We start from the raw sequence: 13,283 nt of genomic DNA, 5'->3' as shown, positions 1-13,283 counted from the left end.
GAGCAAAAGAAACTTTCAGGTATGGGAACAGGCTATGCACATTTACTCTCTTTCTACTGTTAGCTTAATTTTGACGTACGTTGATTGTGTAATCTTTGTATGTTGTGTAAGCATTCAGATAGCTGTATATCCTCTTCTTATTTTTCTATGGTATTTTTAAAAACTCTTTCCCAAAACTATTCAGGACTTTTTTCCCTTAAGCGGCAAGTTGCCCCATTTTATAACAGTAAGCATAATCATGTCATCTTGACAAGTAACTTAAATTACATTTGAGATAAGTAATTTTTCTTGAGCTTATTAAATTTATTAACATGGTGCCTGAATTTGTTGATGGAATCAGTTTAATGCCATGTCTTGTTGGCCTTTGAAAGTCTAGATGTTATTTCAAAGTAGTAAACATTCATAATTTCAACTGTCTTATATTTATGAAACAGCTGTTTTAGGGAAACCAGTATAATGGTGTCATCGAATTCTGAAAAGTCTCTTTCTCCCACCCCAGGGGCCTGGAATAGGAAATGCCTCTCTTTCTACGTTTGGTTTTGTGGGAGCTGCACTTGAAATCATTTTGATTTTGTATCCTTTCTTTAACTGAACGTTCAGCCTATCCCCAAATTTTATACCTAGTTTTCTGGGGCAGTGGTTATTTACTAAGACACTTGTCTAGAAGAGAAAACAACAGGTTAGTCTTCCTCAAGCACTTAAAGTGGCTTTTTGTTTTGTTTTTCCTATGGGCCTTAAGACTTTTTGGAGACTGCTGAGAAATTAGGAAACTTGCATTCTGTTGGAGAGTTTTTTCCTTGATTCTCACAGCTATCTTATGGTGTCCTCTGTTGTCGGTTTCTATAGCCTTCGATTTTTTGGAAACTTTACTCCCAAGAAAGATGACACAACTATGACAAAGGTAAGGTAGAGTCTTAGGTGACTGTGGCCTCTCTTGCCTTCCCAGACAGACTGCTTTATTTATTAGTCATCCTGAATGGTTCATTTGCAGTGATAGGTATTTGTAAGTTGCATAAACACAAACTGGAAGATTTTCAAAATGCTGAGTGAGTGGGAAAGGGGTGTACCCTGTTTAATTTGGATGGCGTCCATTCACTGTAAATGCAAAGAACTGCTGAGCTTGTTAACTAGCTATAGAAGACCCCTGAAAGGACTCCTTTTCCTCTAAAGAAAGCGTATTGCTAATGAGTAACTTGGATTGTGCTAACTGTACTTCAGGGAGCTTGTTTGAAGTCTGAAGAACTTAGTTGCTACAAGTAGTAGAGACAAAGTAATTCAAATTTGAATAATTAAAGTAAGACGGAAGAGTTCTACTCAGAAACATTTTGTAGTCTGAGGCTAATTTGACTTTTTCCACAACATGTCACTGGCTTCAGAATAAAAAGGCTGTTGCCGTATATAGTGACTGAATCTTTATAAAATATTCCCATAGGCTGACAAAGAAGAATAACTAATAAGAGCTGAAAGCTTGTTTTGTTTTTATTTTATATTTTTAGCCTACTTGAAGGGGAGAAGTTATTTTACACACACACACACACACACACACACACAGCTATTTCTTTAAACTTAATAAGTAGTTGAGATATTTAGTATCTAATTTAAGTGATCATAAATATTAACTGGTATTTTCAGCTCCTCTTATTTACTATGGAAGAATAAACATAGGATGCATTATTACAAAAGTTTAGAGGTTTTGGATTTCTGGTGCTTTTTAAATCTTATAATAAACATTAGAAATAGATGTGATAAAAGAAATCTTAAGCAATAATCTGGCCTTAAAAATGTAGTCCGAAGTCTCCAATATGTTAATTATTTGTTACTTGATAGGCAGAGCCTTTTGAAACTAACAAATACAATCAGTAATGTAAAATGCATTACCTAGGTATCAAGTAATTTAAGTATTCTATAACTATTTGTGCTAGGTACTGTAAACATCTTCTAGAACTTACAGATATAACCTTATTTATTTTAAAAGTGTGTTTTTCTTTGAAAATTCTGTACTGAATAGTAAGTATCATTAAACAGTCAGCAAAGTACACTAGGTAACTAGAATGCACAATAATTTCTCAGAATGTTACTGGGTTTGATTGTCATCCTGCTGTTTAACTGCCCAATATTCTTTCTCATTTCTCATAACAGATCATTGGAAATTGTGTGTCCATCTTGGTCTTGAGCTCTGCTCTGCCTGTGATGTCGAGAACACTGGGTAAGTTTCATTGAGGAATTTTCACTTAAAGATCAATGTTTTTAAAAACTGTCTTTACTGAACTTATTTAACTTTTACTTTCTAAACTTTTTCATAAAGATTACCTTTGAAATATAGTGTTTCTTCCTACATCATTTTACACCTTTACTTCTGTACTTTATGTATAGGGGCATACCAAGACAAATACTTTTACCAAATAAAGACCGTTTATTTTTTACACACTTAAAAGCATTCTTTCTGCAAACAATGGGCTGGTTTTTTGTTGTGTTTTGTTTTTACTGACACATTCATAAGTTAGGCTTTTGAGTCCTCTAGTGAGGAAACTACATTAAAGTAATTTTTCTGTATAAAAGTTTTTAAGCCGTATGGTTTAAAAAATTGAATATTTGTAAATTATTTTAAGCTGCTTTGTGTCCACGAAATAGAGGTGAAAGCAGTGTAATCTCTGAGAACACACTCTGATTCAAAGGACACCCTTGAGAGTTCCTACTTGCCTGTCATTCATTCCTGTCATTTTCTTAATGTTTCAGTTTACGGAGAATTTGATAATCTTTTAAAAGAAAAACAGATTTTCACTTTGTCATTGAAATAGTTGAGTAAGTCTTCGTTTAGTCACCTTTTATAAAATGCTATCATAGACCATATTCTCAATTCTTCGCTAAATATTATTTCAGACAAAAATTTTCATTAAGCATTTCTATCTAATTCTCTAGACTTAGGTTTTGGCTTAAGAGTGCACACAAATGATTGGAAAATTTCAGTTATTCAATTTTAGCTACTTGCTCATAACAAAAATTGCTGGTAACTTTGAGTTGCTTTTGCCTTAGCTCTCATATTGCCTCCATTATTTATTGAAGACTTACAGATATCAGGGATGCAGGCTGTGCAAAGAAAGTAGAAGCTTTGTAGTTATCTTCATAATTCTTACAAAGGATTTCATGTTTGTAATAGAAAACAGAATTAAAGTATAAATGTAAAGGGACCGCTGTTCCATAAGCTAATAAAAAACTGGTGTGTGTAATAGTCTTATTTCTTTTGTGTTTGCTTTATAGGACTTGTTATTGTTTTGACATCTGCTTATGTGAATCTTGAAAATGCCGAAAGTATGCTCTTTAGCAACCTGATTTGATGTTAAATGTTATTTTATATTATGAGTCTATTAAATAATTTCTGTTCTATTTCAGCCAGCCTATCATTTTAATACTTACGAAACTCATTCACTGTACTGTTATTTAAGATTGATTGCTAATCATTAATATATACTGATTTTATGGAAGAAAATTACATGCTGAGTATAGTTTTAATACAAAGAAAACAAACTAATGGTAAAATTTACTTTTTGAAGGCCAACAAATTAAATTCCAGAGTACTTTGCCATAGAGATAAATAAAAAGAAAAAAAAGAAAGATGGAACAATTAAAATGCAGCTAACAAATGCCTGGACCCAGCTGTCCAAACAGGATTAATGGAGTGCATTAGGGTACAGTGAGTCATGTGGTGCTTTGCAAAATATCAACACGCACTGCATTACATGTTATGCCCAGTGGCACTGAATAGATGAAAAGAAATAAATACGTTAAACAGATTCATAGAGGCTTTTCACAGTATTAAAAAAGCAAATTTCTAGACTAAAAGAAAAGGCTTTATTTTAGCATTATGGGAAATGCAAACTAGAGAGTTACTTTGTAATTCCTCTATTAACCCTTTAGAATTGAGTCTTTGATTTTAAGAAGATAAAATATAGAGAATTGTCATGAATATTATCCTAGTGTATAACAGGATTTTGATTTACCAGCTGAAAAGCTTGTAAGACTAGAATAGAGGATGTATTTAAGCAATCAGATTCCAAGCTGTGGCATTTTTCAGTCTTTCTTGTCGCCTCTCTCAAGGAAACCCTGACCTTAGTGTGGTCTCCTTTGCTCCTGTGAAATCAGCCAGCAGTGCCCCGTCACTTACAATGAAATGAGAAATGCAGTAACAAGAAGAATCATATTTCACCTCTATATATGTAATTTCTCTATTATTTCAACACTTTTTTTTAGTGAAGAGTATAAATTTGATTGTAACTTGAAATACATGGAGTCTAGTATAAAAGAAATAATTTGGTGATGTTTTTGCTTCAAAAATGAAAGTGTTCAGTGGACATGTTTCCTTTTTAAAATTTTGCCCACTGTTATTGTTGCTGCATCACAGGCTTTAGGTTTAAGTGCATGGTGTGAGATGACATATTTATTAAATAATTCCTTTGAAATAGCTTGCATATTTGAATGAAAAATTTGGTACTAACTGGAAAATCACCACTGAGTAAATTTTATAAGCATATTACTTGCCACAGAGAATTAAGTTGTGAGAAAAATTTTGACCATGTATTCTTAGTTAAATTAAATTAGTATAAATGATGGTTTTATTTTTCATAGGAAACACAAAGAATCCGTACTTAAAATTTTTTATTAGAACCCTGCAAAAGTAATGCCATGTAAATGAATATATTTTTCAAAACATTGTTTGGCTGCCTGTTTATACTTAAGTTTTCAGAATCCAAAATTTGGGGAGATTTGATGTCTATATTTTTAGTAAACAATTTACTATGTCGTTTAATAAGACTCTGGGGGTGATTAAAGGAGATGTTTGCAAACAAGGTGAAAATAGAACAAGATGAAACTAATTATCTATAGATGTCCAAAATTCTATGCGGTAAAATATTTTAAATGTTGCAATGAATTTTATAAGAATAGATTCTGTGTGATTGCTGATATGTTCTTTATTATGCTTAATCATGAAACAATTGAGAGGTCGACTTTTTTGTGTTATTCTTTATTTGAATTCTCCTTTAAAGAGGAAAATTTTTCTCAAATGCAAATGATAGTTTTTGAAATGCTTTTAATAATTTCCATATTGTAATTCTTTCTGCAGTTATTTTCATCTTGGAAGCTCTTTCTATAACTTGTAAGTTATGTAGGGTCCAAATACAATTTGTTTTTAATGTACTTATGGTAGTAAAACAAAAACACTTACTCTTTCAAATCAGCTTGAATTTGTTTTCAGTATTTTCACGTATCTGGGTCCCATATAGTCTATTATCTTACAGGAGGTAAAGTAGATTATTTTTTGCTTCTTGATGAAGGGACCTTGTTTTATAACTGGTCTGTTTTGGAGAGGTCTTTATTTGGGGTTTTGGTAATCCCTGTTTATCTTTACCCTGAGCTTTCTCTAGCTCTTGTGAAACAGAAATAAACAATGCTTTCACAGAGGCTTAGCAATGACGAATGTGAAATGGAAGTATAAATCATATATTCCTAATTATGACATTGATATAAAAACAATTTCAATCTCTATATTGAAAATTCCTCACCAAAAAGTATATATGATTTTATTATATTCAGATATATTATAGAAAATAATAAATGAATAACACGAATTAACTTTTGGTTGATTATTAATGTTCTTCTATCTGAGCAATAAGCTTATATATGCAGTGGAGATTTTTAAGAATAAAGAATTCCTAAGAATATTTTGTGCCAAATGTCTAAAACAGTTAAGAGAGCAGCTCATGCTCCCGTCCTAAAAACTCATATTCCTGATATCTGCGAAATGTGTTTCTTGACAGTACACTTCTTTCAGGGCACACAGTCCTGTCTGAGAAAATGGCTGTGGGTCACACATACCTAAATTTAGTCACCTGTTGATACTCGGCTACTTTAAATTTACTTTGTTATAATTTTCATAGGGAAAATAATTTCCTTTAGGACAGTTTAACTGGAGGGAACCTTAAGAGGTAATTTGAAAAATGTTACATTAAAATGTTACAATTAAAACTAGACAAATGACGGAAAAGGTCTAATTTGTCCTAAGAATAATGACCTCTAAGCTATCTGAGTATTCTTTTTTTTTTTTTTTCTATTCTGAAACAGAGCCTCATTCTGTTAACCAGGCTGGAGTGCAGTGGTGCAATCATAGCTTACTGCAGCCTCAACTTCCTGAGCTCAAGCAGTCCTCCCACCTCAGTCTCCCGAGTAGCTGGGACTACAGTCATGCACCACCATACCTGGCTAATTTTTTGTATTTTTTGTAGAGATGGGGTTTTGCCATGTTGCCTAGGCTTGCCTCAAATTCCTAGGCTCAAGTGATCCACCTGCCTTGGCCTCCTAAAGTGCTGAGATTACAGGTGGGAGCCACGTGCCTGGCCTTGCTGAGTATTTTTGTTTCTTTAATCCTTTTTTTTTTGAGATGGAGTCTTGCTCTGTTGCCCAGGTCGAAGTGCAGTGGTGCGATCTCGGCTCACTGTAACCTCTGCCTCCTGGGATAAAACAATTCTCCTGTCTCAGCCTCCCAAGTAGTTGGGGTTACAGGCGCCTGCCACCATGCCTGGCTAAGTTTTGTATTTTTAGTAGAGACGGGGTTATGCCATATTGCCCAGGCTGGTCTCGAACTCCAGACCTCAAGTGATCCACCCGCCCTGGCCTCCAAAAGTGCTGGGATTACAGGTCTGAGTCACCGTGCCTAGCCATGCTGAGTATTCTTAATAATACATATGCACAGTCAATTTCTGAGATAGATGAACAGATTATCTCATTTGTAGGAAATTGTATTTTTAATTTTTAATAATATAAGTGAATGCATAAATAAATAGTCCTGATAAAGAATACTAAAAATTAGAGATCTGGCCACCACTTCTAATTCCAATCTCCTCTTCCAAGTTTCCAGAAATGTCTTTGGATTACAGCTTTTCACACCTTTTCCTGTGCATATGTATATGTGTGTTTGCATGTATATATGTGCACTTTGTAGAAAATTTAAAAATCTCACCTGAGTATTACTTTGTTTCTAATTCTTTTGTTGGCATTCTCTTTCTTTCTGATGACTCTTAACTTCATGTGCTGCCTAGAAGGAGTTAAAAGAAGAAAATGTTTTCAATTAATTTCCTTTATCAGATCTCAGTCACCTCAACATTAATTTCAAACCAAAAGAGAGTTACAGAAAGAGATAATTAAATGTTTGCCAGTGACCTTGTAACTGCCTAATTCTATGAATTCTGTTTTTAATTTCTCCGTGGCATTTACTGTTCGTAATTTCACCCCCCAGATTTTGTCTGTCTTCATTTCTGGTCACTGCTCCTCTCTTTTTCCCTCCTTCTTCTCTGGCCACTCCTTAGCTGTGTCTTTGTGTCTTTTACTGCTCCTCAACTGCCACCCATTCACTTGCCCCCAGATCGAGACCTCCAAACCACCACCCACCCTAAGCTAAAACAGAGAAGTCTAGCTCTGTGCTACTTACGGGTGTCCTCCTGCCACCTCACACTGGTCATTTCTAGAACAGAACCTGTCATTTCTCTCTCTCCTATATTTCAGTCTCTGGGACACTGTCTATCCAAGTGGTCAAACCAGAAACTTGAGACTTACAGTAAATGCTTCCACCTTCTGCGCCAGTACCTCATGTCAGTACTCGCTTTCATCTTGGTAATATTTCTCACATGTACCTCTTTTTTCTGAAACAAGATTTAGCTCTGTTGTCCAGGCTGCAGTTCATTGGCACAGTCGTTCACGGCTCACTGCAGCCTCCACCTTCTGGGCTCAAGTGATCCTCCCACCCCAGCCTCTCGAGCAGTTGGGAAAACAGGTGCCCACCACCATGCCCAGCTAACTTTTTAATTTTTTGTAGAGATGGGGTCTCACTCTACTACCTGGGCTGGTCTTGAACTCCTGGGCTCAAGTGATCCTCCCTGTAGGCCTCCCAAAGCGTTGGGATTATAGATGTGAACCACCGTACCTGGCCTCACATCTACCTCTTTCTTCTCATTTTCCTTTTTAAAGAGTGAAAAGAGTCAGACTTATATAGCATAAAAAGCAGAGAGCTGAATATGTGATTTTCGTATTTTTTTGTGAGAAGTGTTCGTGAAGTAGATTCTGAGCGGATGTCTTTGTCTTTGAGAAGGATGGAGAAAGAAGACATCAAACCAAACCCAAAGAAATAAGCATGTATTTAGTTTTCCAAGTGAGAAAGTGTGACTGAGCCACACCCTGGAGACCCATCTCTGGAGACCTTTCCGCAGGAAGATCGCAGCTCGTTACCACCCACACTGGAGGGCTCAGTTGTGCACTTCTTTGAAAATTAGCACATAAGGTTCTTTCTTGGACTCTAATTCTAATTCTCTTTCATTGGATTTTAGTTTGTCTTCAAGTTCACATACTCTAGTTCTGGATGACTACATTTAAATTGCCTCCAGATTAGAACAAAATGAAATTGTTGCATGTAAATCCTCATGACTAAAATTGATTCAGTATTTGCAATTACAGTTTTCCATCTTTAAGCTTTGGTTCCCATTGTTCCCATAGCCGTCTCCCATTCGCCTTTCTCTATCTATCCAAATCTTTTTTATTCTCTGAGGCAGAGACAGATCCTGCATCATACATGAAGGTGTCTCAGAGTCTTGCACTTTCAACCTTGTATTACACGTACCTATCTGTGTTGACTTTCTCATGAAACTTGATGTTCTTTAAAGGACGAGACTATATTTTCTGCGTCTTTTTATTTTTCACAGCATCTAGTTAATAAGTATTTTTGATGTCAATAAGAATTTTGATGTCGGTGGGTGCCACCATGTTGAGTGTATATTGTGTTCTAGGGTAGATGAACTAAGATACTCCATTTGTCTTGCTTTTGCCCTGGTGGTCTTTATTTCCATAATCTAAGCTTTTCTGACCAGGTATTTTGGTTTTACTATTAATATTTTAAAAGACCATTACAACAATAATCAAGAGGTGGAAACAACCAAAGTGTCCATCATTGGATGAATGGATAATCCGATTTTGGTACATAAACAATAATGGAATATTCAGCTATAGGAAGGAATGGCATCTAAGTGAAATAAGCCAGTCACAAAAAGCCACCTCTTTATAAGTGTGATTCCACTTGTAAGAGGGATCTAGAGTAGTTCATTTCATGAGTTGGCAGGAACTACGGTGAGGAGGAATGGGAGTTCTTGTTTAATGAGTATAAATTATTCGTTTTTTAGGATGAAGAGAATTCTGGGGATGGATAGTGCTGATGGTGAATATACTTCCTGTCACTGAACTGTACACTTAAGAATGGTTAAATTGGTGAATTTCATGTTGTATGTATTTTATCACAATTAAAAAAGAAAAAAGATAACTAAATGGGTGCGTACTACAACATGAATGGACCTTGAAAACATTATGCTGGTATATTGTACGATTCCGTTTCTGTGAAACGCCCAGAATAGGAAAATCCCTAGACAGAAAGTGGATTTCTTTGGAATACACCCAAAGCCCTTGAACTGTTTATTTTTAGATGGTTAATTTTATGTTATGTGAATTTCACTTCAATAAGTTAGTTTTTGGCTGGGCGCGGTGGCTCACGCCCGTAATCGCAGCGCTTTGGGAGGCTGAAGCGGGCAGGTCACTTGATGCCAGTAGTTCGAGACCAGCCTGGCCAACATGTTGAAACTCCATCTCTACTAAAAATACAAAAATTAGCCAAGTGTGGTGGTGTGTGCCTGTAATCCCAGCTACTTGGGAGGATGAGGCAGGAGAATCACTTGAACCCGGGTGGCAGAGACTGCAGTGACCTGAGATTGCGCCATTGCGTTCCAGCCTGGGTGACAGAGCGAGACTCTGTCTCAAAAAAAAAAAAAGAAAAGGTAATTTTTTTGTAAGGATTTTACTCAGTAGATACTCAGTAAATATTTGTCCTCTTCTCTGTTTCCTTGGCGTGGCAGTCTAATGCCAGGGCCTGATTGTTTTTAGTAAGTCAGCCTTTACGTGTTTGCATTTGCCTTCTCAGTGCCATGCGCTCGATGAGGGAAGAGGGATCAAGTGGAAGAACCTTTGAAAGTCGCCTTTCTGGTGTGTGGAGTCCTAACCTGGGGCACCTCCTCTGTCCCTTCTCTCCATTCAGAGTCTACGTGTTATTTAAGGGCTAGTTCAATCCCCACCACACATACACATGCACAGTGAAAGTGTGAGCTTGTCATCTCTCTGCTCCAAATGCTGCAAAGACGTTTGTCATTCAAATACTGTACAGTTTCCTTAAGGTAACACATAAGATCTATACCTGACTCCTGTCTGTATCTCTTGCCATTCCAAACCTCACATTCTGAGCCATTATTAATAAAGACATAATCTTCAGGTGTGTTAGAAACAAAGTATGTCTGCTGTGCCTTCTATGCATTTGAACACATTGCTTTGTTTACTGTGAGTAATTTTCTTCACCAGCTGTTCTCCATCAAAACCTAACATGTCATTCAAGACTCAGCTCAGCCATGAACTCCACAAGTGAAGTTTGCCATGAGGCATCTCCCGAGCACTCTCATAACACTCGGTGCAGTTCTCCATTTGTCTACCAATTCGCTTATCACATTATATCCTAATGGCTTTTCTTTTCCTGCATAAAGCTGTACGCTCCTTGAAGAAAGGGATGGCCTGCCACACAACGTTTAGCACACATATGTGGTGGGAGGCTTATACACTCTCGCTTCCCATTTCACTTAACTGTTTGTATATAGACATTCGGCCATACTGGAAATATCGCATTGTTTAAAAAGTCTTGTCTTCCTAGGAAGACTGTCAATACCGTGAAGGGAATAAATGTCTTACATACTTATTTTGTAGCTTCTGTAGTATATACACAGTACAATGTAGGAATATGGTAGGGACTCAAAAATTCTTTAAAAATTTAACTTATAACACAAAAACAAATACAGAAAATATAGAGTGTCTAAATAAATAGTTGGTACAGCCATACATTAATATATTAATGCATGGTATTGGGTATATAGTCTGAAGTCTAATAAATACATTTTAACAGCTTTATTGAGGTATAATTGACATACAACAAACTGCACGTTTAAAGTGACCATTTTATATGTTTTGACTTGTACATACACCTGTAAAACCACCACTGCCATCAAGATAGTGAACATATTCATCATCCCCAAACATTTCTTGCCTCGGACTTCACTCGTGTTCCCCTGTCCACCATCATCTCCAGGCAGCCACTCACTTGCCTTTTGTTTTTTTTTTTCGAGACAAGTTTTTTAGAGCAGTTTTAGGTTCACAGCTAAATTGAGAGAAAAGTGCAGAGATATCACACGTACCTCCTATCCCCCACGTGCAGAGCCTTCTCTGTTGCCAACATCTCCCACCAGAAGGGCGCATTTGTTACAGTTGATGAACCTCCATTGACACATTATCACCCAGAGTCCAGAGTTTACATGAGGGTTCATTCCTGGTGTTGTACGTTCTGTGGGTTTGGGCAAATGTATAATGTCTCATATCCACCATTATGGCATCATGCAGAGTAGTTTTACTGCCCTAAAAATCCTCTGTGCCCTGTCTGTTTATCCCTCCCTCTCTCTCTGACCCCGGCAGCCACTAGTCTCACTGTCTCGGTAGTTTTACCTTTTCCAGAATGTCATATAGTTGGAATCACACAGTATATAGACTTTTCAGCTAGGCTTCTTTCATTTAATGTATATTTAGGGTGGTTCCGTATCTTTTCATGGCTTGATAGCTCATAATCTTTTTAACGTTGAATAGGATTCCACTCTCTGGATATACCACAGTTTAATTTATTTTTATATAAATTTATGGGGGTACAAGTGCAATTTTGTTGCATGCATAGATTGTGTCATAGTGTAGTCAGGGCTTTGGGTGTCTGTCACTTGAATAATGTACACTATACCCATTACATAATTTCTCATCATCCAGCCTCCCTCCTACCCCATCACCTTTTTCAGTCTTCATTTTCTATCACTCTGCACCCTCCATCCATGTGAATGCGTTATTTAGCTCCCATCTATAAGTGAGAACATACAGCATTTGTCTTTCTGTATCTGACTTGTTTCACTTAAGATGATGATTCACCCATGTTATTGTGAAATACGTGATTTCATTCTTGGCTCTGGTTGGATTATATTCCATTGTGTATATATACCACATTTTCTTTATCCAGTCATCAGTTGATTGACACTCAGGCTGATTCCATATCTTTGCTATTGTGATCAGTGCTGCTTTAAACATATAAGTGCGGGCATCTTTTTGACAGAATGATTTCTCTTCCTTTGGGTAGATACCCAGTAGTGGGATTGCTGGATCAGATGGTAGTTCTATGTTCAGTTCTTTGAGCAATCTCCATACCGTTTTTCTATAGAGGTTGTAATAATTTACATTCCCACCAACCGTATATAAGTATTCCCTTTTTTCTGCATCCTCTCCAACATTTGTTGTTTTTGTACTTTTTACTAGTAGCCATTCTGACTGATGTAAGGTGGTATCACATAGTGGTTTTAGTTTGCATTTCTCTGATTAGTGATGTGGGACATAGTTTCATACGCTAGTTGGCCATTTGTATGACTTCTTTCGAAGTCTGTCTTTTGCCCGCTTTTTCAAGTGTGTCCTTTGCTCACTTTTTAATGAAGTCATTTTTGTTGTTGTTGTTTGTAGGGAGACCCCCTGAAACTATTGTTACGGAATAAAAGATGAAACGCTCCTGATTTTTGTAAATACAAAACTGCATGCAGGATTGTGTAAAGACAATGCCAGGTTGGACTGCCAGAATGAGCCAACCGCGCGTGATTTGCTTCCCCCTGCAGAGAGCCTATGAATGGACGTGCAGTCAGGGAGGTTTCACATCACCAAGATTCCTATCCCAGAGAAGCAGGTGTTCATAGCTCTGGGAATGGAATGCGAACTTTGTGGAGAGCCTATAAACAGACGCATGGAGGGCACCTGTCCATATGGATAAGATAGGGCCATAAACACCCTCAGCTTGCTGCAGCTCTTCTAGGCCTCTTTAGGGTTAGGGCATACTCCCTTCTGAGAAATTCTGGTCTAACCGGTTGTCTAACTTCACGTCCTGTTTCTATGAATTATTTGTAACCAGCATTTGCTGCAACTGTTACTGCTGATTAATATCTTGCTAATCATAGGTTATGGAAAGACTGTGTTTCTGTTTTAAGGCTCTGTTAGAAATTACTGATGCACACACTATATTGTAAATTCTTGTCTCTATATACTGTACTTCTGCATACAGATGTTATGTTAAAGAATTATTACTTCAT

The 13,283-nt window shown here is 36.7% G+C and overlaps 1 protein-coding gene across 5 annotated transcripts in view; it reads left to right on the top strand.

Moving 5' to 3' along the window:
- LMBR1 (limb development membrane protein 1) overlaps positions 1-13,283 on the top strand; it is a 212,157-nt gene that overhangs the window by 157,814 nt on the left and 41,060 nt on the right. For 4 of the 5 annotated variants that reach the window (XM_023225374.2, XM_023225370.2, XM_023225375.2 and 1 more), the window contains 3 exons: positions 500-573; positions 811-901; positions 2,140-2,206. In XM_023225374.2, the coding sequence (XP_023081142.1) occupies positions 500-573; positions 811-901; positions 2,140-2,206 (232 nt within the window). Of the gene's footprint in view, positions 1-499; positions 574-810; positions 902-2,139; positions 2,207-9,218; positions 9,338-13,283 lie in introns of those variants that run through there. The other variant, XM_023225372.1, reaches the window with a different exon arrangement.

Source organism: Piliocolobus tephrosceles, chromosome 8, assembly GCF_002776525.5.
Source record: "Piliocolobus tephrosceles isolate RC106 chromosome 8, ASM277652v3, whole genome shotgun sequence".
Lineage (NCBI taxonomy): Eukaryota > Metazoa > Chordata > Mammalia > Primates > Cercopithecidae > Piliocolobus > Piliocolobus tephrosceles.
Note: the sequence above shows the minus strand (reverse complement) of the source record. Positions and strands in the feature narration are given on the sequence as shown.